Source organism: Thunnus thynnus, chromosome 5 (genome assembly GCF_963924715.1).
Source record: "Thunnus thynnus chromosome 5, fThuThy2.1, whole genome shotgun sequence".
Taxonomy (NCBI): domain Eukaryota; kingdom Metazoa; phylum Chordata; class Actinopteri; order Scombriformes; family Scombridae; genus Thunnus; species Thunnus thynnus.
The window spans coordinates 27,813,329-27,840,034 of NC_089521.1; the positions used below are offsets into that span (position 1 = coordinate 27,813,329).

At 39.9% G+C, this 26,706-nt stretch overlaps 1 protein-coding gene across 4 annotated transcripts in view; it reads left to right on the top strand.

Annotated features, from left to right (window-relative positions):
- The first annotated feature begins 311 nt into the window (after positions 1-311).
- plekha7a (pleckstrin homology domain containing, family A member 7a) overlaps positions 312-26,706 on the top strand; it is a 143,181-nt gene continuing 116,786 nt past the window's right edge. For 2 of the 4 annotated variants that reach the window (XM_067590505.1, XM_067590512.1), the window contains exons 1-3: positions 312-458; positions 640-716; positions 905-962. In XM_067590505.1, coding sequence (XP_067446606.1) covers positions 376-458; positions 640-716; positions 905-962 — 218 coding nt within the window. In that variant the 5' untranslated portion in view covers positions 312-375. Of the gene's footprint in view, positions 459-639; positions 717-904; positions 963-22,469; positions 22,947-26,706 lie in introns of those variants that run through there. The other 2 variants (XM_067590510.1, XM_067590506.1) reach the window with 2 other exon arrangements.

Consider the following 26,706-nt stretch of genomic DNA (forward strand, 5'->3'; position numbering starts at 1 on the left):
GTTTTGTGTGTAAATCATTAATTTGCAAAAATAATTGCTGTCAAACAAATGTGGAGTAAAAAGTGCAATATTTCCCTCTGAAAATGGTTGAGTGAGAAGAATTACACTACATATAATGGAAATAATTAACTAAAGTACAAATAGGTCATATAATGCTTAGGTAAACAAGATGTACTCTGTTACTTTCCACGTCTGGAGGAGACTTTTACTGCTGCTCAGATTCTTGAGATGTCAGCTCATCTCCGACACTCAGTACTCGGATGAACGGGCTTCAGAGGAGTCCCTGAAGGCATCGCCGGCCCTGGCAGTGATCGTTGAGCTCCCGGGAGACTCCACCGAGAGGGAATGAGATGAAATAGGACTTCAGACCGGATCATGGCGGCGCCTGTCGGGCGGGACACCTTACCTGAACACTGGTCTTACGGTGTGTGCAGGGACGGCAGGGTCTTCTTCATCAAGTGAGTGGGATAATAAGCGCTTTATCGCACCGTCTCTCTCGGTTTAACGGGAGTTGGCGGGGTCTGCTGCTGTTTCCTTCCTTCCTTCCTTCCTTCCCGGCGATGTAACAGGTGTTTTTCTCCCCTCTCTCTCTCTTTCTCTCTCCCTCTGTGTGTGTGTATGTGTGTGTCTGTGCGGCAGCGATGAGGCGCGGACCACCACCTGGCTCCATCCCCGCTCCGGTGAACCGGTAAACTCCGGACACATGATCCGCTCAGGTAGCCAGCTAAGGCTTTTTGACCTGTGTTCATTTTGCCCTCATGTTTACTTTACTGCGTGTGTGTGTGTGTGCGTGTGTGCATGTGTGTGTGCGCGGCCAACTTCAAGTGTACATTTCGGGCCCAACCCGAGGGGAGAAAACTTTCAGGTGTCACGAACAAGTGTGTGTCGTCTGGTTTCATTTCAGACCTGCCGCAGGGATGGGAGGAAGGATTTACGGACGAAGGGGCCAGCTACTTCATCAAGTAAGTGCTTCATGACGGCTGTCGCTGTCTCCGTTATTGCTGCAGTCACCTACCTGCCGCTTTACGTGAAGTTACCGTGCAGCTTAATATGGCTCCTGCCTAATTCCCCTCCACTAGCAGGACTAATTAGCGCAGGGACAGCGTGGATTTAAATGTGTGTGTGTGTGTGTGTGTGTGTGTGGCTGGGACTAACCTGCTGACCCTCTAATGACCCCACTGCTTTCAATTATTGCAGGTTCACATATCATGTTTATCATGTTATGTCTCGTTTTTAATCATAGTAACGGTATTTTCATGCATTTGAAAACAGTTTTGCATTCAGCCATGGCTATGCACTCAATATTTACTCTCACTGAGTGATTTATGAGGGACACCTGTGTAATTTGCAGGTATTAAGGTTAATCATTAGGATAGTTTACAAAGAGGGTGGTGCAAGTCGGTACAAATGAAAAGAAACGACTTTAAGAAGTGTTTAGTTGGTATTTTTTCTTTAACTGACAGAGAATACTTAGTTTTCAGTGTGTAGTTTTGTGTAAAACTACATATTAACATACTTGATTGCTTCTTGAAAACTCTATAATGAGCACATTTCCCTTATAATACCAAATTACATAACCCTGCCAAAGAAATATCTTGTCAAGAGTCTAATTTATTAAGAAAATATGTTAATGATTAATCTACATATGAACCCAAATAGCCTATAATGAGTGAGTGCTTTACCAACTAAACCAACTAATATGTACCAAATGTCCTAACAATTAACAGTTAAATACCTGTAAATTACTCAAACAATTTCCAGGAAGTTAGCGTAAAATTAGGGGACCTGCAAAGTAAAGAATTACCGTATTTTCCATATACTTACAGTACTTTCATGCACTGATGCAAGTTGTTTGGATGCTTTTTATTAATTTCCTACATTCTACAAAAAAATGCAGTGAATTTTATTATGTGATACCCACTTTATCTCAACTTACTGTGTACTTTCTCCAGTTATTTCCTTCTTATCCAAGAATGTTTCGAAAAATGTTTTGCATCCAGCTATAGCTATGCACTCAATATTTACACTCACTTTAAAAGGAACACCTGTGCAATCTAATGTGATCTGATACAACAGCTCTGCCGTGAAATCTACTTTTACAAAGCTTATACATTTTTAGTGGTGGGAGTAGTGGGTGGTGGTGGTGTACTGGAGTGCTTTATATTCTTAATATTTTACCACCTTCAGGTATGTTAATGGGGTGGACAAAATATTAGGAAGACTTTTCAATATAATTGAAAATATATGGATTGCATTAGATTGCACTTCTTTATTGATTCAAAAATAGTTGTATGTGCCAGAGTTTCTCTATATGACGGCCTAACAGATTTTTCTCTACTCCGTCATGGATAATTTCTGTAAATTATTGAATTGTCCCTTTAATTCATGTATTCTGTCATTTATATTGGCTCAAAATTGTTAAAAAATATTTGTACCCATCTTTTAACAACACATAAATCATGTGTGCCTTTAATTATAGAATGCAAACTACACTTCAGGCCTTGAAATTCCCAGAAAAAGTAAAATACAGATGACATGACCTCTGGTTCTGTCTAGCTAAAAACTAATTTAGTCCAAAGACAGACAGAAAGCGGAGCAGAATTTTTCATCTCACGTCATTCGTGACTCACAAGTTTAACCACTAGACTGTTTGTGCAGTCTGTGTTTATTCACCCAAAACAGTCAGTGTATTAACTGTACAGCTAGAAACTGAAGCACAGCCAAAGTGTATGGGAGTGTCTCTCAGCCTCTGACTGAACTCAGAGGTCACAGGGAACTCAATTTCCCTTCAGTCTCTCTTCTTTTTTCCTCTTTTGTCTGTAAGTTTATGAAGTACGGTCATAGATTCTCGGAATAATCGCAAAATATTCGCTCAAGTTGAAACTTTTACAACTCATTTTCACGCCGGTTTGTGTCGTCCAGGCGACTTTGCGTCGACTTTGTATGCAACAACCGTGCCGCCTCTAAAATTCCCTCCACGTTCTGTCCCTACAAACAGTAATACAACAGCCCTGCAATAAATCCTGTCTTTATGGACGTTATAATGTCCAACTTTGCTGGCACTGTGTTAGAGAGGTGTTCATTCATCTCTATGGTCATTTTGGAGGCTGTAGTTTGTTCTGCTGTTGAGTTTTACTGTGTACTACTGCAACATGTTTCTAATATTTTTACCCACTCTAAAGCTAAATATGTAGTGTCTTTTTAAATAAATCTATCATTATTGGATCCATTTGCGTGATTAAGTGATGTGAACATCTAAAACCACTCCTTACTGTGCTGTGAGAGCCTTTGATACTTTGCTTTTAAGAAATGTTGATTGGGTTTGCTGGGCGGCATTACAGGATATCATCGCTTCAATAAATAATTGATTATTTACATTCACTTTGACGTCCGTCGACTGCGAATACCAATAATTAGGCGAAACAACTTCAAACCTTCAAATAAAGATGCTCGAGCTTTGCTATAATTGAAGTTGCAGAGCCGACTCGATGTCTTTTGGCTGCATTGCATTCTGGTCTATTGAGGCTGTAGCGCTGCAGTTCATGTGAAAACATAAAGCTGAGTAAACAAAGCTCTTCCCCTCTGACCTTGACGTTTTGCATCGGTGAAGAAAACGTATAATCACCTCCATTGTTGTCGACAGTCAGCAGCGTCGCGGCTTTTTCACGGTTCGGCTTATTGTCTGCGGTATAGAGAGGAGTGAACCATCAAATAACAGCACACAGAGGTAAAGACATGAGTCACCACTTGGACTCGAGTCACAAATCTGGTGACTTTAAACTCAATCAAGAAAGTTTGACTTTAAAACCAATGACTTGTGACTTCACTTGACTTAACATCCTCCCTAATCCCAAATATGAAAAATGATGTTCTTTAAAAAAATGCAGCAAATCAAACACACAAAGATTAAGACTTAACACAGGGGGAATATACTGTATTATATCTACAACATCACATTTGGACTTGAAATACTCAACATACTCAGTTGGCAGACATGTTTTTTCTGTATGTGTGGGTTTGTTTTTAAGACTTGTTTGTTGAATATTCATATTTAGGACGGTACTTATCCTACAGCTTGTGTAGGATTGAAAAACAACATGTTGACAGCAACTGTTAAGTTCGTCCACTCAGTTGGTCGTTAATCAGCTGTTTTGAGTTCCCGTAATGTCCTTTAAACACCCTCAGTGGGATTTAGTGTTTCATGACTTCTCTGTTATGAGCCATTGAGAGATTAATGTGTCATTGCAGATAAAAGAGGTCAAGGGTTGTTTATTTTGCCGGTGATGATAATCGCTTTACTCCAAACAGGAAGCAGTGGAAGCAGTTTCAGATTTGGAGGAAATGCTATTGGTGTGCAGGCTTATTGCAAAATATCTTGTTAGACGTTGTTAATTAAAATTCATGTGAATGAGACCTGATGTGCCGTTGAGTTTTGCAGTGATGTGTGACTCAGGCTGTGTGTGTGTGTGTGTCTTTTTGGCGGCACGTGAAAAATAAATCAAACTGGCAATTACTGTGTTTCTGAATTTCTGGTTAAAGGTTTTCTTTTTTAAATATTACATCTTTCATTTATGTCACACGTTCTCTCTTTTTTTTTTTGTAATTCAAACATATTGAGGAGTCTAATTGGCTATCAAGCTGTTAGCAGGCAGTTGTGAGGTTGTGTTTGGTTTGAAAGCTGTGAAGCATTTTCGTCCAATCTCAAACATAATGAGCACTGTAAGGCAAACAACCATCAACAGAAGGTAAAAACAAATTTTTTCCAAAAATGTGTTCATTTTCATTACGCTTCAAAGATGGACGAACCACAGGTGATGAAATTGTAACACGGTCCTGTATTGAAGGTTCTCGTAGAGTCAATCAGTTTACTTTCCACTTTGATATTAAGCAATGTCGATTTATTCCTGATTTCAGTATAAAATACAAACTGTATAATTCCCACCAGTGGAGATTTCACCAGTTACCATATAAACACAGCTGCTCCCATCACCTGGTTTGTAGCCCGACCAGAGTGAAGCAGTTTTAGGGTGTTTTCAGACCTGTGCTGTTTAGTCTGATTGAATAGGACTCTTGATTGGTTTTCCACCTGGGTGTCATTCGTTTGGGCGGATCTGAACACGGCAAACGCACTCGAGTGTGTGGATTTTTCTTTGCGTGAAAAGAAACCAAACGAAGGGCAAAACGCAAACGAACTGTAGGTTTGAAAATGTCCTCAGATTCTCATAGCAATCTGTTTACAGCCTGCCTGACTGTGTTGACTGTAACTATGTGCAGAAAAATCCTTGAGCTCATTTATAAAAGGCACTTTTGCAGTTTTGCAACCCAGTTGCCACCAAAAATAAAAACAGTATCATGATTCAGCTCCAGTGGACAGGGAAACTGCTTTCTGTATTAAAATATAGTGTCGTATAGTATAGTACAGAAATTATTAGTTTGACAGAAAATTGTTTACAATTTTGATAACTAAAAATGCCAAATATTAGTTGGCTCAAGGTTCTCACATGTGTGGATTTCCTGCTTTTCTCTGCTTTACATCATAGTAAATTAAATACCTTTTGGCTTTGAAGTGTTGGTCAGACAAAAAAAGCAGTTTAAAAGCATCACCTTGGCCTCTGAGAACTTGTGATGGACATTTTTTGACCATTTTCCACTTTATACACTAGACTTTTGCCAGAAATGTGCTCTGCTTTTTTGAAAATTGATTAATTGAAAAAAAAGTTACAATGACATACACATATTATGGTATATTCATATTTAAATTTTAAAGATTTAACACTCAAAAGATCTCAACTCTCAACTCTGTTTTCATAAGCATAAAAATGTGTAATGTGACTTTAAACGGGTTTATCCTGCAATACATGCAGGTCAAAACCAAGACTGTGAAGACAGACGTTACAGTCTTGTTACGTACCAAATAGAAAGGTAAACATATGCAAAGGTTTCACTTACATCTTGATGTCAGTAATAGCTTGACAAAGAGCTTCAGGTGATTTGTTGATTCTTTTATATCCACCAACTTCAGGTGTGTAAGGAAAACTGCTCCATAGAGCTTTTCTTCTACCCAATGGGGGCCTTTGATCTGTCTTCCTCTCCAAACCTTTAATTGGCTTATGAATGGTATTTCTTCAACAGAAATAACAAGGTGAAGCAATAACAACCTTGAAATCCAATATCCTATTCATGCCAAAGGAGGACTATTTATCTAGAGGCCATGTTTATATAACAGCCCCCCAGGGCTCCACCACTGTCTGTTCTGGAGCCTCTTCTATCCAAAAAATGTTTTTCATGTTTTTATTACTCACAAAAAGAACAACACAGCTCCTCCTGCGTCTCGGCGTGCTTTTCATTGTTTTTCATTGTCTTTGGATGCTCACGGAGTTCTTGGGAACAGCTTCTGACAGAAGAAGCTCAATTTTATTCCTCAAAGAGGACAGTGTCTGTTGGTGATGTTGTATTTCACTGTGGATTGATGTCGTTCATAACTACCTGCTTTTATATGTTTGGTGCTTTTTAAAAAAAAATATCCTCTGTGGTTTAGTATCAAAACAACCTCACCAGATCAAAGTCAGAAGCCCTTGAAACATTTATTCATCTCTTATGTAAGATTAATAATATTTTGTTAAAATGACATGCTGGTCACTTAGTGGAACAAATCTTCAACTCCTTGAGAGAGCTGCAGCTAATAATTGCTTCCACTATTGATTCATCTAAGGATTAAGTGTGAAAGGTAAACATTTTTTTGATTTTTGTTTCCAGTAATTGGGTTCTTGTTTCATATATAAAATGTCAACAAATGGTGGTAACCCAAGTTCTCAGAGCAGGGTGTCCCCGAGGAAATTGGTTAGTGGAGGATTTCAGCAGACTGTGATCAACCAGAGATCGACTCTCTGGCTGATCACAGTCATTGGCCTTGTTCACACCTGGCATTACAATGTGTATCGGGTGATCCGATCACAAGTGGACAGCTCTAAGTACAGGTGTGAATGCACCCAAGAGGCATTGAGGATGCATTGAGATCCGATCGCTTAGATCACATTCGGAGGTGGTCTACATATGGCCACATTCTATTAGCAGTGTGTACGTGAATGTGTCCTGGATCACATTGAAGGACCGCCTACTCAACTGATGTTTTCTGCATAAGCGGAAGTACGTACTCATTCGTGCGCCAATGGCATCATATTAAAATGTGAAACAACAAGAAGAAGAAGCCGCAACAACAGGCAAAATGGATTCTGATGGATGGAGTACACATGAAACACGATGTCTGATTTCCATTTGAGCTGAAGAGTTTTGATTTTGCCTGTGTGCCAAGGTCTTTGCAAACTTCTTCTTCTTTTAATTTCTGGCAGACTAGGCACAGGAAGTGCATTGCTGCCTCCCGCCAGTTAAAAACAACAACATATTTGGTCTTTGCAAATGGAACATGTTTATTTGCACATAGAGCGGGGACGTGAGATCTGATCACAAGTGGTCACTCGAGATGCATGTGGAGATACTTCTAATGCCTGGTGTGATGTATTGTAGTTGTCCACTTGTGATCGGATCACCCAAGACACGTGTCAGTGCCAGGTGTGAACAGGACAGTTGATGCAAACAACACAGAGCTGATACAGTTCATCTGTTCAATGTCCAGTGAGATCAACAGATCCTGACACATCTTGTATCGTGATCGATTTAGTTACTAGTCAATTTTCTACATAGTTAATACATGGCCTTTGCCGTCTGAATTCACGCTTCTGTATGTTTTTCTTGAATGAGTTCCACTATAATGCGCTGTAGGACACCGCCAACAGTCAAAAACCCAAAGATATCCAGTTAACAATGATATAAAACGGATAAAAGCAGCAAATCTCCATATTTGAAAAGTTGGAACCAGTGAATGTTTGACATTTTTTCTTTGACTCAAATGATTAATTGATCAAAATTGTCAGTTTTCTGTTCATTGACCAATCATTTTAGCTAGGGCCAGGCAATTAATCTAAAAGTAACCGAAATCTAAAATTACAACTCTCTAACTGACCTGATGTTAGTCATATTGATACGTTCGATAAACTCATTCCTTCGTGCAGGCCGTCCACCTGCAGTTCAAAGCAATGTCATTACCCGAACGTGTCAAGTGTGTCAAAGACAAAACGACTCAAGTATTGGAGAAATGCAGCTGTGGGCAGGTGTTTTGTCGGTCATATGGGAACACTTTGGCTTCATTCAACACAATACAGGACAAAACGAAGCCAAACGGAAATAAAGTCAGAAAACAGCAGCGTAATGCAGCTTCTTTGGGATGAGTGTGTGGGAGAGAAAGACATGTGGTCATGCTGCGCTCAAGACAGGCATGTTCAGTAAGTGAAGTTAGCTAGTTTTGTTAGCTAGCTTTGTTTACCAGCAGCTGAGTACAGTCTGTTGACAGGTTTCACCCTGAAGTTAGCTACAACTTAGCCCTAGACCTGTAAAGCAGCCTCCTCTGTGCTTCCTGACCACAGGTTGGAAGCTGGGTCAGCTTGTTTCAGACACAGCAGTCTGTTACACAAGCATTTTGTTTAAATAATGTCTAAAAGATCCGGCTAATATAAGATAAAGAGAAAACATAAGTCATAAAAGTGTTTTGACATTCGCAAGATATGTTAAACGGAGTCATATTTTACTTTGAATTTCCTGTTAAATACCTAAAAGTCTGATTAATTGTTACTGAGATAAATGTAACAATCAGTCGAGATATTTATTTTAGGTGCTGTGGCTCAGTCTTAGTTTCAGCACTTCTTATAAACACCCGGAAAGGGAAAAAAGCCTCTGAGGTTTGTTTGCGTGCGTAACGAGCTAAGGGATCACAATTTGTCTCAGATTATGCCAGGTGAATACCATTTATGAATCACAACACCAACATTATGTTATTTGGTTTTAGCACAGACACTCAACACAATCAACTTCTGTGAGTCTCAGAACTGTTGATAAGCTCATCAGAGACGTTACAACAGCATCAGCAGCCAGATTGTTTGTCTGCCTTTAGCTATTTGCTTGGTATTTTGTTCTTGTCTGTCCCCAACGTTCACACTTAGTTCTTCTTCGCCTGGGCTTGTTTTAATAATCCCCCCCTTATGTCCTCCCTCTGGACAAGTGGGACGAAAGTATGAGTTTGGTTTGTTTGACGACTTCCACCTCCGCCGGCTAAACCCACTCTCACATACCTCCCTTCAGAAATATTACTGTGTGCGTAAGACGTTTGTTTGTTTAAATATGTTCTAACTTCTGCATTATTTGTGACTCATGCTCGTGTTTGCTCACACACTCATACCTACATACGTGCACACAGACGTAATGTGTGATTCTCTCTGTCTCTCACCCCTGAGGGGCCTACAGATGGGTCTTCCTCCTCCCTATCCCCGCAGCCACTCCCAGCAGGGGGGCTTCTGGTACAGGGAGGCGGGGAGAGCAGAGCCGATCAGATCCAAGGAGGGGATAAACCTCCTGCAGGATCGTCTGCATGACTGGCTTCACTGAAGGGGATTGAAGGAAGGCAGGAGGGAGAGGGAGAAAAGAAAGACACAAACACATTCACACAAAAAGTGAGAGAGCCAACCAGAGATGCCTGTCGGTAGTAGAAGACAGCTGGTTCAATCCCAACAGCCCTCAGCTCTGTCCTTTGTCATTATCCTGTAGCTCCACTAAGCTGGAAAGGTGTGAGAAACATACTTAAGTGCTCTTCTTAACTGTTGAACCGATCAATTGATTAGTCAGTTGACAGAAAATTAACCACCCACTATTTTAATTGTTTCTGGCATTTGCTGGCTCTCTAAGGATTTGCTGCTTTTCTCTGTTTTATATCGGATTAAACAACCCATTTGGAAATTAGGTATCGGCATCTTTCACTTTTTTCTGACATTAAACAGATTAAATTATTAATTAGTTAATTCAAAAATAATCAACAGAAAATGATAATGAGTTGCAACCTTACTTCTAGATCCCTCTGATATTTGTTGAAGCAAAAAGCAAAGTTACATACAGTACATGGAAAAACAAGCATTCAAGTACTGCGCAATATTATGTACAAACAAACAGCTGCAGTGCATTCAGTGACTGTAATAAATCATTATAATAATTAAACTGCCAGTCCTACAACAGTTTTTAACCTTCACATCTCACTTCCTGGCCACCTTCTGAACTCACCCTCTCATTTATCAGTTTGCTAGATTGAGGAATGAATGTGAATTGTTAAATCAAATTTATGGAACCCTTTAATCTTCTGCTACATGACAAAAGCTGATATTCACTAAAACATGAGAGAGACCTGATGTAATGATATCAGCTTAAGACAATATTCTTTTAAATATATATGTTTTAAAAACATGAGTAACAGTATTTGAACATATTCATAACATTCTAGATAATCTACATACTAGCTTTTTTCCTGAAGCTTTTGACCACATCTCACTGTCTTCCATCAGATCAAGGAGGCCATTCACATTCAATGCCAATGATTAGAAACAGGGTTTACCTATCTCAAGCGCCTCGAGTTAAGATTTATTTTATTTGGGTCAAACTACAGTTTCCAGGGTCAACAATGAACTTTCACGCTCAGAGAAATTATCGTTCAGAGATCTCGTATTGAGGTCTTTGTGTTTGCTCCAATTGATCTCAGTCTTCTCTTAAGAAAATGATTTTGCTGTTGTCTTGCCGCAGATGTAATCTACTGTGTATGTGTACTCCAAGATAAGACAGAATCCACATAAATTCCCAAGTATTTATACAGTAAGCGGCACCTCGTCTTATCTGTGTATTATGGATTGTAACTGTTGGAGGGTAAGACACTACTGGAAGACCAAACGTTAAAGCTCTTTTATGGACAATTTTAGGTCAAGACAGTTGTATTTTTCACTGCAGGCATGCAATGAGAGAAGAAAAGAAATATTTGTAGCCTCGAATATTATTCCATCCTCTGTTCTTTTGGTGTATTTTATAACTTTTGTCAAGTTAGAACATCGAGCATAAAACACAGAAACATACAGGACAAACTTATGAATTACATAAAGTAAGAGGGGAATAATCAAGATCAAAAACATAATGTAAGATTGATAAAATAAAGCACCATAAATGTATGAGAAGGAATGAAAAAACAGATATGCAGTATATTAAAATTCTTAAAAAATGAACATGATGAACATAAAACGGATGAATAAAATACTAAAACACTGATCACAAAGACAGTACTCTTAACAACTTAATTTTGACAGAATGACACATGAGTCTGCAGTTTTGCAAAGGTGATGCTCTCGGCATAAACCTGAAATTGGTTGTGCAGTGATTTGAGCACCGCATGATTGGCAGCGTAAGCACAATGATAGTATCGCGAAGCCGTGACAAAGAAGCTTATCTCAAAGCAGCTTACAATAATGTCAGGAGTATGGCCGTGCAAGACTTAAACCCTTAAAGGCTCTGTGTTATACTGACTACAGATACGATCAAGACTATTGGAGTACTTTTGTCCTGTAATGTCTTTTTTTAAATTCTCTTTATGAATGACTTTGTTAAAAGGTTTGCTCAACAGGTATGCTTTTTATCAGCGACGCGGGGGTTCACATTTTTCACTGTGACACATATTCAAGCCGTCCAGTGTGACGGCAGGCCTGCTTCAAAAGATGAAAAGAGCACTTCCATTATTTTTCTTTAAGAAATACAGTAGCTGACATTCAGGACATTCATACTCAATAAGCAGACTCATTGCATTTGAGTGACACGTCGCTATCACATCACCTCACTTGTCTTTTATTCAGCCGCCCACTAGTCGCCATGGTTTGCAAGGTTGAAATGTAGGAGCTTTGGCTGATAGAATAAAATGGCTTGTTTGAAACTAGCCAATACAAAAAAAAACAAAGGTTGACAGTTAAAAACATGTACTGAAGGATGACAGGACTGGGAAATGCACGTTCATTTTGCCTGAGTAGTCGGAGACCATTGTGCTTGATTTGCAGTGAAACAGCGGCCACAATGAAGAGTGGGAGCACAAAACGCTGCTACAATAGCAAATGTGCCTGTTTTGAACAAAAGAAGAAGAAAAGAACCACAAAACTGAACCAGTTGAGGTTGATTTAAGTCATGTTTAGTTGCTGCAACTAACCATTATTTTAATTATTGATTAATCTGATGATTATTTTCTCAATTAAGCGATGATTTGTTTTGTCTATAAAATGTCAGAAAAGAGTGAAAAGTTATTTCTTAGAGTCCGTGGTGATGTCTATGAATTTCTTGTTTTGTCCAATCAACAGTCCAAAATTTGGAGATATTCAGTTTACTATCATGTATGACACAAAAAAGCTTAAAATCTTCACATTTGAGAAGCTGCAACCTGAAAATGTTCAGCAGTTTTCCTGAAAACAATTCAACAATCCAAAAAAAAAAAAAAAAAAAAAAAAAATTAAAATAGTTGCCGATCGACTGTAGTGAAGAACTCATGAATGAACACTTACCCCTGTGTCTCCACCTGCTCAAGTTTGAGGACTTGGTTACACAATTAAGGTGCTACGTCTCCCATTAATACAGAAATGCTTCTCATGTACGGAGTGCCACCTTTACTAGACCTTTGATTTGGTGGAAATTTATTAAGTGGAGCTCTGTATTTGTGTCTGAGTACCCCTGGTAAAAGATAGCCTTCAATTACTACATCACAAACCCTGTAAGGAACCAATATTATGAATTGGAAAGATCACTGATGAATCACAGCAGAATATATTCCTGTGTCCCAGGAAAGATGGTCTATGACTGATGTGAGCAAGGCAACATATAAAGAGTTATTTTTCTTTTCTCAGATCTTGATTTTAGATGAGAGGTGCTTGGTCACCAGGTGAACGCAGCACTGAATAAACCTAGATATATATGTTGTGTATACAGAGAAGGGCATGCTGCATTATGCTGGGATCAGACTACACAAATTCACCCCTATTTTGTTGTTGCCAACAAGGTTTTCCTGCTGGAATCAGCCTGTGGAGGAGGCGGATATGAGTTGCTTCTCTCCCCGCTGTCTGAGACACTAAATGAAGCTCAACTCGGCCAGACAGCCGCCGGAGAGCTTTGACTTTCTGTGTCGGTGTTTACTTATGTGCACCAGAGAGAACTTCAGTTATAATGATTGTGAAACCACCTAAAATTAAAAAAAACCTTTGTGTCTTCATGTACCAGAGTATACAATTCTCAAAACCCAATCATTTTTCCCTCCATGAGACCTTCTGTTTACCTTCTGTGAACCTGGTAGAGAGCTGCATTTATGTAATGTTCTTGACATGTTAACACGTTCGTTACCTCAAGCTCTCTCTGAAGGTCATACAGCCCATGCTGTCCTCTTTTGTGACACGCAGGAAAGGATTCACAATTGTTTCCTCTTTCTTTTCTTTCTCTTTTCAGAACACAAGACCTCCAGTATCACACAGCACTTCTGTAGCCATGATTGACAATTTCTTGACTCTCCTCCTCGATGACCTATGAACTCATGCAAGGTCGTGAACGATGATTGGTCGGGGTCATACTTGCAGTGTTGCCACTCTCCTGACCAAGATACAACAAGAATTTATGGCACTATGATTGCCTAATCTGACACGGTGACCATCGTGAAAGACAAAAATATTATGTAGTCTGAATCCGGCATTAAGCGAATCCACACCGAAAGGACAACTTCAAGGAGTAGGTTCTTAGTAAAAGCAGTTTTTTTTTCCCCACCTTCAGACGTGGTGGAAAAATCTTTGTGAACCTGCTAATAAAACTGATGGATCACATTAAAAGGTGCGAGAACATAGGGTCGGTTTGTGCTCACGATCTAACGCTCTTTGTCCTCGTATGAAAAAGAGGCTTTGTTGTGCCGTGGAGCCATGGCTAAACCAAAGAACCAACAGTTCCCTGGCAGACAAATAAAGGCTGGAAGAAAAAGCTTTGTCAACAATAGCTTTTCTGTTGTTTTCATTGGTCGGAGGTGCTAACCAGTTTCTGTGTTTGCTTTCGGAACAGCAGGAAAGTTAAAGATTATTTTCTTGTAAATGTCAGCCCAAGGACAGCGTTCATATCCAATGTTGTCTTCACTGGCTGTATTCCATATTTAATGATGTTCCCTCCAGATATTTACTTCCAACACCTGCTTCTACACAAAATGATCTCTTCAGCAACATATGCCAGGGTTATATTTAGTTTTTTTTTACAGGCTTTGGTCTGTTTGACTCTCATTCAGCAGATTTTAGATTATGAGGGTGAATTAGTAACTTCCAGACATGCCGGAGGTGAATCATTCCCTCAGTTTCTCTTGGCTTCAGTTCATTTGTTTGGACACATCTCACAGCTTTATCGTTGACGGTATGTTTTCGAAGTCCTTGGCCGAAACAATGTCAGGACTTCCTTTTTCAGACTGATTAAAGATGACTTGATAGAGCTTTAAGGTTTCAAATGTCACCTGCTTCATAACTGGAATGTCAGGCACACGTAAACAAACACACTTAAGATGTTTTGGTGAATTGAGAAATAGCTGTATATTGATAACTTGGTTGTGGTTTGGCTTGATGGAGTAAGTTTGTCACACTTTGGTCAAAGTAAAGCCACAAGACAAACACTTCTACAGGAATGTCTGCTCTTGAGTCAATAGTTGATGCCTGTTTGCCTCCAGAAGGTGATAGAAAGTAAAAGTTTCGGGAGGATGAAGTTTTTTTTGTAGTGAATGACTTTGGAAATAAGATGAGTACATTTTTTATCGAATTTGTGAACCTTTCCAAGAGATAGCATCTGCTGAGGCAGCTTCTCTCTCACTTACTCTCTGGTACTCATTCCCTCTTTTTCACACTCTCTCGTGCTCTCTTTCATGCTGTGCTTCTTGCACTTTCTCTCCCTCAGTGTTTTGAAAGCTGATTTTTGGCCAGTTTTATATTTTTTTTTACTCTTCCTCTCATGCTTTATGTCTCCTGCTATACCTTGACCTCCAACCTTCTCTCTCTCATTTATTTTTCTGTTACTGTCGGAGAGGTCAAAAGAATGAGAGACAGTTGCAGAGGGCCTCTTCCACTCAATACTAAGAAGCCAGGACTACAGTTTTAATATACGGTTCTGTATCATGATTATAGTTTCAGCATTTAAGAATAAGACTACTTTTTATAGCTGTATTGGGATATTTAATTTCATTGTTACAGCTCAGAGACTGTAGTAAAAAATGTCCTCAAATCCATTTTGATTAGACACCAGGAAAAGGCACAGAATAAGCATTGATTTTGCTTATTTTGGGTCATTGATTCAAAGTGGAAAAACCTTCCCACATGTCCGACACAAAATCAGCATTGACTAAAAGGTTAATTTCCTTGATGAAATCCTCCCCGGTTATCAAAATTGACACATCAAATACTAAACACTAATGTTGGGATGCAGCTGTAAGGCGTTCCCCATCCTCAGAATCAGAATCAGAACCAGAATCAGGATAAGTATAGTCCTCCACAGAGACAGAGTTCAATAGATGCTGCAGGGAAGCCTGATGATTGCACAGATGCTCTATTTAACACAATCAGCAGTGTTTAGGGGTGGAAAGTTGGGAAGAACTGATCTGATTCGTTGAATTGTTAATGGAGCAGATACTGTCTTTACTTAAGAGCTGCGACAATCCACATTCAATCCAGGTTCTTTGTCATTGCTGCTATAAAATGAGTTTTTTCTGTTGTCTGTGACATTTGTTGAAGTCAGAGCAGGCTGCTGACTCAGACTTTAGATGCCAGTAATGCCACACAGTGAGACTTTGGGGAGAAGAGCTCTGGTATCATATCAGGAAATGGTTCTGGAAAATACCCCGAGCTCAGATATCTGAATCATTGTCAGAGTCAGATTGATGTAGGAAGTTGGTTTAGGTACCAGAAGTCTATTTCAAGACTGGATACGTGACGACAGACTTAATAAGTCAACAAAGACCAAACGCATCGTTAGTTTTTGTCTCTGTGAGGCTAGAATGTCTCATCTGGGTGGGAGAGACGCAGGTTCATCCCGGCCTTCGGGTCCTCTGAAACTTCAGGCCACTTTACGGACTGTTTCCTTCATCTCCTGAATTAAGACACAGCTGATGTCAGCTGGAGGAAAATCATTGCCGAGTTAGTAGCAGCAAGGATCGCAGTGCATTGAAAATCTAACTAAATGAGTGATAGCAACCAAAATCTGATCATAAGATTGCAGTAAAATCCTCTTGTTTTGCTCACTGATAATCAGATTCTTTGGGGTTTACAACTGCTGTTACTGTTTTAGAAGAATGAGTGTTATTTTGAAAAAGTTTCTCATCTAAAAAGCATAAAAACACGGATCATACTTTCAATGAGAGGGCTGTGAGGCTGCAAGTATCAAGGAGTGACGCTCAGTTGAGGGTAAGAAGTGAGACGAGAGATCAGTGAGTCAATGTTTACGCCTGACTCACTGTGTTCATACTAAAAAACCCCAAAGACTCAGTCAGCATCTCCACCGGCTAATGATTTATCAACAGCTTAGTGTGTGTGTTTGTATTTTTAAACACATCTTTCTTTCATTGGTTCACAATACTGAACAAACTGAGATAAAAGAAACTACTCCACTTGAAAGGCTTCTTTTATCCTCTCTCCAATCGCTGTAAAAATCTCATTCGTCAATTTAATGTGTCTCATTTTCATCTAAGATTACATTTGTTAATATGTCTTTTTATTTCACATTTAATTTAACACATTACCTTGAACTTCAGGCCTAGCTGTGGCATATTTTACAGGATTTTCTATACAACCAGTAATACCACAACACTAAAACTGTATTTCTTCCCCCCCGTGTGAGTAATCAGATTGGAATTCAGCACATGATGTTACTGGGAAAAGACTGAAAATCATCATCCCTCCCTGATGAAACAGTCCTATGGTTTCTCCTCATGTCTGGCCTGCGCCTGCTGTAGAGAGACAGCTAGTGACAGACTCGTGGCGGCTTAATGTTCAGTGTCAGTGACAGCTGGTTCGGTTCGATTGTTCGCCTTCAGACTGGCGTCGTGGTCACTGGGGACTGTTTTGAAGACGTCTATCTGTTTCTGTTTTCGAAGCTTTCCTCACAGTGGACTCGTGGTAATGAATTTGCATGCTGGAATCAACCGCAGATACAGCTGTAAGAAATCAGTTTTTCCAACCTTTTGGGGGTCATAACCGCTATTTATTTTAGAAAAGTTTTTTTAAATTAATATTCAATAATAAAGTCTGGGGTTTATTTGCCCTCTTCCAAAGAGGACTGCAGTGTAAATATGTTTTTGATTTGTTTCTATTCTTTTCATTGTTGTTACTGTGTTTTCCCTCAATAACTTCCTGTATATTAAAGGAATAGTTCAAAATTTGGGAAATACACTATGGCCGTTATGGAGACGATTAGCTTAGTTTAGCATTAAGACTGGAAGCAAGAACTAGTCCCAGCATGTGTTTCCCTGTAAATTGAGTGTTAGAGGTGTTGTTAGGTGGATTTTTGAACTTTGGATACAACCAGTTAGCTTTTAGGTTAGCTGTTAACCTGTTTCCAGTGTTTATGCTAAGCTAAGCTAACCACCTGCAGGCTCTAGCTCTGTATTTAGCATGTTAGCGTACAGCCTGTTGATCTTCTCATCTAACTTTCAGCAGGAAAATGAATAAGCATATTTCCTAAAATGTTGACTGTCTTTTAGGAGGAATAAATGCAGTTTGATAATAGTTAAAGGATAGTTTCAGTCTGTCTTAATACAACACTGATGTAGCAATATGTACGTGGAACTGGGTCTAAGACAGACTTGAAAAAAACCCTGACCCCATGCTTTAATCTCGCCAGAAAGTGTGAAAATGATTGAGCTGTTAGTCTGTCGGTTAATGTTTGTCTAACTGTGGATGCGTGCAGCTTTTTTCTACCCAACTGCTACTTTTCAGCAAGTGGTGCGACACTTTAAGTCACTTCTACTTCTCAGCTCATTAGTGGTCGTCGAGGATTTCGAGTTGTTTTTTCATGATTAGCAATGTGTGTACAGTTTCATACTCGTTTGTGGAAGTGGAAACAGGCTATTGTGAAAGCATTTGCTCTGATCTTATAATCCTTTTCAAACCGAGGAATTATATTCGGAGACCTCTCTCTCCCTCTTGTCTTCATCTCCCTCCACCTCCTTCCCTCCCCACACTCTTACACATACAGAGATCACTCTTAAGGGTCGTTCCAGTACGCCACATGCATGTGTGTGTGTGTGTGTTCAATACTATCTTTGAAGTTAGTCTGAAAATGAATGTCTTGAATATTTAACCTTGCCCTCAGGCTGCAGTATTAATCCGCAGACTCTTACAGAGGATCTGAGTACAACACAGATCTGTCAGCCTGATATGTGTTTTATCTCGATGCTCTGTGGAAATATGAAGCATCGACAATGCGGGATGACAGATAGCACACATAAAAAGTACTGAGCAGCTATCTGGTTGCTTATTTCATAAACAAATAGATGAGCAGAGGAAGTGGTCGGGTACTAAAGCAACAGCCACACACAATCAAAAAGTTAATCAGGAAATAATTAAGAATCTTCCAGCCTCATCTGAGAGCTCATGAATGCATTATTAAAAAGAAACACCACAAAAGGATTTATGTGCATGTCAACTATTTCAAAATGAAGAAAAAGGACCACCTACTTCTGCAAAAATATTATCACCTCAACATAAATTATACATTATAATTATATATTGTATTGTGGCAAAAAGTCTGAACACACTGGCACCACATCACTGCTTCTTTTCTTGGTCATAATCAATACGTAACGGTACAAAGTTCAAAAGTTGAGTGGTTTCCTCGCTCCATTAAAAAAGAATGAAAGCCACTTTAAATATTTGCGAAAGTCAGATTTCTGTGACAAATTGTGCTCGAAATAAATGTCACTCCTGCACAAAGCGAGGTTTCTCCTCTCTCTCTCTCTCTCTCTCTCTCTCTCTCTCTCACACACACACACACACACACATAACATATTGAAATATCAACCACATCATAAAAGACGAAGATTCGTGCGAACGACAACCTTGTGTCTCTCGATAGACTGAGAACAGCTGCGTCAGATTTCCAGTGTGTTATTTCTCATCGCTGTACTTTATCAGTCGTCATTTTACATTTCAGAGTGCATTAAACAATCACCGCTTCCGGTAGACAGACGCCGTCAGGCTTATACTCTTATTTAAACTCAGAAAAAGGGATTGTGAAAGTACAGTGTTCACAATACTTAAAGCAGCCTTTCTATTGTGCGACTATGTGTGTAACAGTCTACAAGCACAAAGTACAAGAATCCAAGGAAATGAAAGGATTTTTTTTTTTTTTGTACAGGTTTACCCTTCTTTCTATATACCTGCCCTACGGCCTGTTTGGTTGCTATGGTTACACCTGCTTCTGCACCAACAGCATACACTGTGTGTGGTTTGTTTTTTAATTGTATGTCTTGCCTGCCTACCATATTATGTCTGACATGCTCTGTGCGCTTTAGGGTGCAGTTTGGTAATTCACTTCAGTTAGTCATAGAAATTTTTTTTAAATTTTCTCGCTGTTGATAATAACGACAGGCAGGACATGAAGTTCAACAGGAGTCAAATAGAAGATGAGGGGGAAAATTAGCACAGCGGCATCAACGCGTTAGTCTGCATGAGGCAATGTCGTTAGAAACGCTAAAGGTGCCACACAAAAAGCATTATGCTTAGAAGGAAGAAGGAACTGGATATAAAACACTGGTGAGCTGCTGATTGGTGATGAGGATCTAATGTTAGACCACTCTCTATCCACTCACCATCAACACATACTGTATGTATACAATAGTGACAAATAAAAGAAAAAAACCTGAATAATTGAGTAGAGAAACATAGAATGTAGATGTTTCCATCCAGGGTAGAGGGGTCAGTGGACGGTTTTATGAATAATTTGCTCTGACTTCTGCAGATTTCAACTCAATAACTATGAGAGATTTTTAAGCGATGAGTCAGACATCAGAACACCGAATGAAGATGTATTTTTTTGAAGAACCGTGTTCCTCCCTTTAGTAGAGTTCAGCAACATAGAGAATATTTGTCAGGAGCATTAAAACTGTTCTGGAGGCTTCTGGTGGAACATCTTATTACAACACTCCTTTAATTTGTAGATCATCTGTATGTAGACTTATTTCAATCAGGAGAGACTCAAGACAGAAAAAGATATTTATTGAACAGCATGGTAGATGAAGGTCGAAAAGTTTTTGGCGATTAGAACCCATCGTGATGTCGCTGGATATGAAAGGGGGGAAGTGAATGCAAGAGTAGTATAGGATAACCCCCCCCGATGGAGTCTAGACATTGGTGGTGGTGATGAAGAGATGTAGATCTTGGTGGTGTGGTAGCGGCTTCTGGTGAACTCGGGCCTGGTGCTGAAGTAACGGAGTGGAGAAGGCGAGATGGTGATCTGGGATGAGGAGGAGAGAGCTTCCAGGGTGGATGGGGCGGAGGAGGGTCACGATGATTGCTCTGGAATGACAGCTGACAGCGACAGAGAGGGAAACGGATTTTAAAGTTTGACAGGTGAGCCGTGATTGGTGGTTAGAAATCGTGGAGCAATCTGATTTGATAACTAGGAGTGACGCCCCTAAACAGCTGATGTGAAAGCGAGAGGAGCGGGGAAGAATGAATGGTTAAAGATAGTCTTCCTGCCTGAATTTGCACCAAGCTTCATGATGGTGATCAGGTATAACTGATATGAATAATGTCTTACAAGCTTACTCAGCCCTGAGTTACGCCACTTTCATCTGCTGAGAACAGAAAATTAATCGGCAGCTATTTTGATAGTTGATTAATTGTTTCCAAATTTCTGTGGTTCCAGCTTCTCAGATGTGAATATTTTCTGGTTTCTTTAGTCTGCTATTATAATATACTGAATATCTTTGGGTTGCGGACAAAACAAGACATCTGGGAACTATTTTCTTCATGAAACAATTAATTGATTAATCGAGAAAATAATGAACTGATGCTTGCTTTTTCAGGCTTTTTAAGCTGCATCTGACAGTCTTTATCAGTGAATGGAAAGTGGTTCAGGTCTCACCTAAGTCCCGTGAAAGTCAGGGGAGATCAAACCTCTGTCTCGGGTCAAGAATGTCTTTGATGTTGGCTGCGGATGACCTCCTTGATTTTTCTCTGATCAGTTTCTTCATTGATCTACTAATGTACATCAGCACCAGTCAGTATCTGCCGTTTCCTCTCTCTGCTCCTGTTAAGTGTGGAGTACTTTCCGCAAACTTAAAGCCCATGAAATGAGTCATTTTGACTTGCTATGTGATGATGTGCAAGATATTGTTCCTTCTTTCTTCTTTTGTTTATTCAGCCCTAATTCCTGTGGCCTCGAACAGTCGCTGCAACCTCTCACCCTCCCAGCACCTTGCAACGGAGAAAAATCACCTTTTGTTTTTTCACACCATCGACCGCTTCCTCGTATTCTCCTGTATTTTCCCCCGGTTTAATTTCCCTCCTCTCGAAATAGCAGTCGCGCAACACTCCTCACAATACGAGCGACGAGCATGAGACGGGCTTCATAGTTCACGAAGGAAGAGTGGCAGTAAACAAATCAACATGGTCTCTCTCAGGCAGCTGGCTCTGACCATGGGGACCCGAAACAACAATGAAAAGAGTGTGTTTTTTACATCTCAAACCATGTTTGCGGCTGAACTCGCCACATTGCAATCAAAGCATAGCTGAATCAAATACCCATATCAAAAAAACAGCGTAGTGTGGTCACTTTTTTATGAGCAGAAAATGGGCAGTACGGACCACAGAAATTGTAAACAAATTAAGAAGCACAGAATTCTTATTACGGTTATATAACAGTTTTATTTTAGATGCATGCAGTGGTGTCCCAGATCATAATATTCTTCATCAAAGCTTCTGCACACGCGGTATAGCAGCACATGACTATGCTATTAAAACAACAGACTTCAGATATGGAAAAAATGTATGAAATGTACATGGCCTACAAATACCCAGAAGCTTGCAGCACTTGTTGATTTTTTTTTTTCTTTCTGACAAGCCCACACATCTTGAACCGTAGGACCAGCCAGTCTCGCTGTTTCTCTACATGAGTGTTGTGTTGTGTTGTGTGTGTGGACCATGAAAAAAGCTCTGGATTGGAAAATTGCGGGGTGTCCATCTGTGTTCAACACGGAGCAAAGGAGGACAGACACAAAGGAGGGATTGAAGGACACAGATGCACACAGAGAGGGAGAGAAACAACAAGATGGTTGATAACAATGTTGTGGCCCTTAAAGTCTGAGCCGGTCGTGGGAGACAGTAACACTTCTGTCAGCGTAAAGAGATGGGCGAGGCTGCCAGGGCCAGGCCACCAAAACATTAGCAATGCAGCTCAGAAAGAGAGAAATCATGTGAGGAGCACTGGGGAGGTCGGAGTCAGAGAGGACAGGGGAGGAAGGGTTGACACAACTGGTTGGGGAGAGAATAGTGGCGAGCGATGGACTGAGAGGAGAGCATGAAGAGAAAAGACATGTTTAAAAGGGTTCAAAGGGTGAATGAGAGAGACTCAGTATGTCTTTTAAGATCTACAGTCTTGCTACATGTTTTCCTTTGTTGAAAGAAGAGTTCTTGCCATTCTGAATGACTTTTTTCCTCAATTTTTCTCTTAATCTATGAGGGAAGAGGACTGTTCAACTCTCCAACTGTTGGCTTGGAGAGATAGGAGTGGAAAGTTGTAGCCAACTCTATCGTCCCAAGATTTTTAAGAGGTGTTGCAGTGGGCTTTTTGCAGAGATAAAATTGCTAATCATCTAGCAAACAGCTCCTTTGTTGCGGAAGGATGGGCACCTGCTGTAGCCGCGACCCCGCACAGGAGGCCGGTCACGAGCTGGTTCCCATCAAACGTCACGCCGCTTGGCCAAGGACGACCAAGGTGGTCACCAACCTTTACGATCATGAATTCTCCACATGGGATCTGACGTGTGACGCAAGGTAAGCTCGATGTAAATGTAAAACACTACGTCTCAACACGGCACGTCTGCGGTGAGATTCTTTATCGCTGCGGGAGTTTTCTTGTGTTGTGCTCGAGGAGCATGAAGTGGATTACAGCTCGTTAGCTTCTTTGTTTCCGGGAGAAGCGCAGTTCCCTTTGGGTACAGTACATCGCCCTGCCGGCACATCATAAAACAAGTTGTGTGTAGCGTAGTTTGTCAGCTTTATGGGGTTGTTACAGGACATGAGAGACATAAAAATAGACACGCACTGTGCAAGTCGTGTATGTGTCTGTTAGTGAGCCTTATGTGGCTCCGAATGTACACTACAGACTATACACTCATCCTAAAACACACACACACACACTCACACTGATCCCCAGTTAAATGCAAACATAAGATTGATTCAGCTTGACAAGAAGTGTACGACAGCTTTAGTGGCGTGCCCAGCACTTTCCTCAGCCTCACTCAGCTGGTCAGCCCATAAAAAACAGGTGAGTTGGCTCCTGCTGCGGGACACAGACAGAGCCGAGGAAACAGGGACGACAGAGGAGGACGTATTGTTCTAGAAATAATCGACTATTACTTCATTAATCTCTCATTGTCTCACAGACACTGTTGTGACTTGATTCTGAAATCCAGACGGAGCCTGTCATCATTTGGGCACAAACAAGCAAAGTCACATCAAAATTACACTTCACTGTGTTCAATGCTTGAATGCCCAAACAGAATCTTTTTGAAAAAATAAAAAAAAGATGCTATTTGCTCCTCAACATAAGAAAGAAAACTAGGCCAGACGAAATCTCAAAAAACTGAATATCCACATATGCCTGCAGGAACAATTTGAATTTCAAAACTCCTGCGTAAGGCATTTGCATCAATTGAAATACCACTATTTTACATTTAGAAAGCCGAACATGGTAAATATGCAGGCTGTACTGAAAAAAGGCTAAATATTCCTGCCGCCTTGATGACCCAGCTCGAGTTTTAAGGTTTGTTTATTCTTAATCAGACATAGTGGCTGGAAATGAATGTCTGGTAAAAAGCTGACTGCAAGAAATGTTTTTCTTTTTATCCGGATATGAAAGATAGATTCATTTAAATAAACCAAATGACTCCCAAATAATAAAAAAATATCATACAAGTATTTTTAAAGCTTAATCTGCAATCAAACACACTTACATTGTGACTCAAGTCTAGGTGTACCACATCATCCCATACTAAGTGCCCAACACTTCACCTTTAGTGGACTAAATAAGAGAAATGCCCTAAATCCAGCAAATTAATATTGCACTCCCATGTTCAAAAATCGATGCAGCAGAGACCGAGATATTCTTACCTTTTTAGCCTCAAGTGAAACCCTGGATCCAACTCAATAGCATCTTTTGTTAGGCCCTAGGCTTTCTGTTAAAAATGTATAGTCTCCGTGGAAGAGGTGAGATAACCTTGATAACATCATCAGGCTTTTTTTCCCCAGACTAGACACAGCTTCCTTTAGAGCCACAGAAGACATTATACAACTGCTCTCACAGGTTGAAAGGTACTCCCTTGCAAAATTGGTGCCGTGTTCCTTTTTTAAATACTGTATGACGCATTTAACACCTCAAACTACAGCCTCAAACATCACCGAAGTGTTTCATCTTTCTTGCACAGTCAATAAAAATGTCGTTTCATGCAGCCAGTATGTTATTTAAAGTGTCAAAGAGAGATCAGGTGACCAGAAACACACATACATTTACATTTTAGACTTTCAGCTGACAAACGTATCCACAGAAATTCATATTGAATGAGTTTGGAGGCATTCCTTCCTCCCAAAAATATTGGGGTAAATACATAAATCAGAAGCACTGAGCATATTATCAGACAGCCAGCGTTGACATCACAGTACAAGATGGTTTCATGTTTGACATGGCAAACACTTTGTTCTCTGTGCGTCTCTCCCAGCACCAGTGGTGGGAGTCGCTCTCTGGAGGCATCTAATTCTGTCAGCTTGAATGTCTGTCATGGGCGGAGGGCTGTTGCTTTTGTATCTAGAGATGTAGTCAATTATTCAGAAGGAGGATTTAGCTACTTAATGCTCTCTTGATGTGACACCGTCGACGATTCCTGCTACATCAAAATAGGAAAGGACTTGCTTTTCGGTTGCTGACGTCCCCACCAAAAGTTAGTGCCCTTAATAAAGCTGTCTGACTCACCCACGCTAATAATATTGATTTAATCATGACAGAAATGGGAAAAGGTTGTCACCGAGTCTCCCTAAGGGGTTTAACCTGGTTATATGTCACATTTGTTTATGCAGTCACTCCAGGGTCCCAACAAAGTCTCTACTGTAGTCTGTCTCGTGTGGGTGCTGCTGGTAAATTCCTGTGGAAGATCGAGACTTCACTGGTTCGGTCTCTAATTTCTCAAAAGGAAAGTTTACTTATATGACACATCTCATACATAAAGACAATTAAAAGTGGTTTAAGTACTGCATAAAAGACGCTTAATAAAGAATACTGTAAATTAACATAATACTGTTAAAACACAAATGCAAACAGATAGAAGAAACAGTGCAGAGTGCAGGTTGTAGGGGAAATAGTCAAAGTGCTTTAGATTGAGCTGAAAGTAATTGAGAACCTACATTTTATGACCTGCTTTTAAAGATGATTAAATCTTTTATCCTGTGGATGTGTTTCATAAGTAAATGGTGCTTCTTGATGTTCTGCAGAGCTTTTTTTGGGGGGGGGATCTAAGAAAAAACTGTTACAGTAGTGCATCCTACTAAAAATAGAAGTGTGGATATTTCTGGTCTGTTTGATGTTTTTACAATCATAGTAGGCAGAAAGAATCTCAATACTAAAGCCAGAGTTTACCATTTTATTTTTATGGCATAAGAAATAAAATAGTTTGCCATGGTATTTACATTTTTGTTCATGTTAGAGTGAAGTATTAGGGATACTAATTCTGACACCTTAATTCTGGCGATACCAAGTATTCATCAAATACCAGTAGTGTCTTTTTCCTAAATTTTAGATCTGTATACCACAACGTGTAGAGCTCATTTTAATAATTCATCTCAGGTAACATGAGGCCAGGGATGCTGTTAAACTAAAACTAAGACAGCACCTTACTAAAAGCTTTAATTTGATAATAAAATTGACACAGGAATTGATTGATTATGTCATGGCGAATAACTGATCCACTTAATGAGGCCTGTATTGGTGTAGTTATGGATCTGCTCTATCAGATTGTGGTATCCCTGTAGCCGCTAGCTCAGTTAATAAGTTGTCACTCAAACAGAGAACCCACTAGACAGCCTTTGTTATTGCTTGATGGGCCCATTAGTGTGTTAGGTCCAAATCTGTGTTTCACCAAGATCTCTCACAGTGATTTCCACTCATTTGCTGTATTTGTTGTTTTAATATTATTTTGCAAGATTTCTGAGTTCTTACCACAAAAGAGCTATTCATAAGGATGATGGCAAATATAAAAAGGCCACTAGAAAGCTATTAAATTACAAAGAATTTACTTGCAGGTCAGCTGTTAATTACAATATCTGCAGAGGCTTTAATACAGGGTGTTGTTGCACTGTTGATGAAGAATGGGCAGTTGTTTCAGTGGTGTCTGCAACACCTAAAAAAAAAAAAAAAAAAAAAAGTCGGCCATGCCCGTACTGCACCATAGTCTGCCAAGCCACCGGGACACATTCAGCCACACGTTTCTGTCAGTGTTTTTTCTGGACAGGCTGTTTACTCATTGGCCAGCCTGCTTGGTATTCA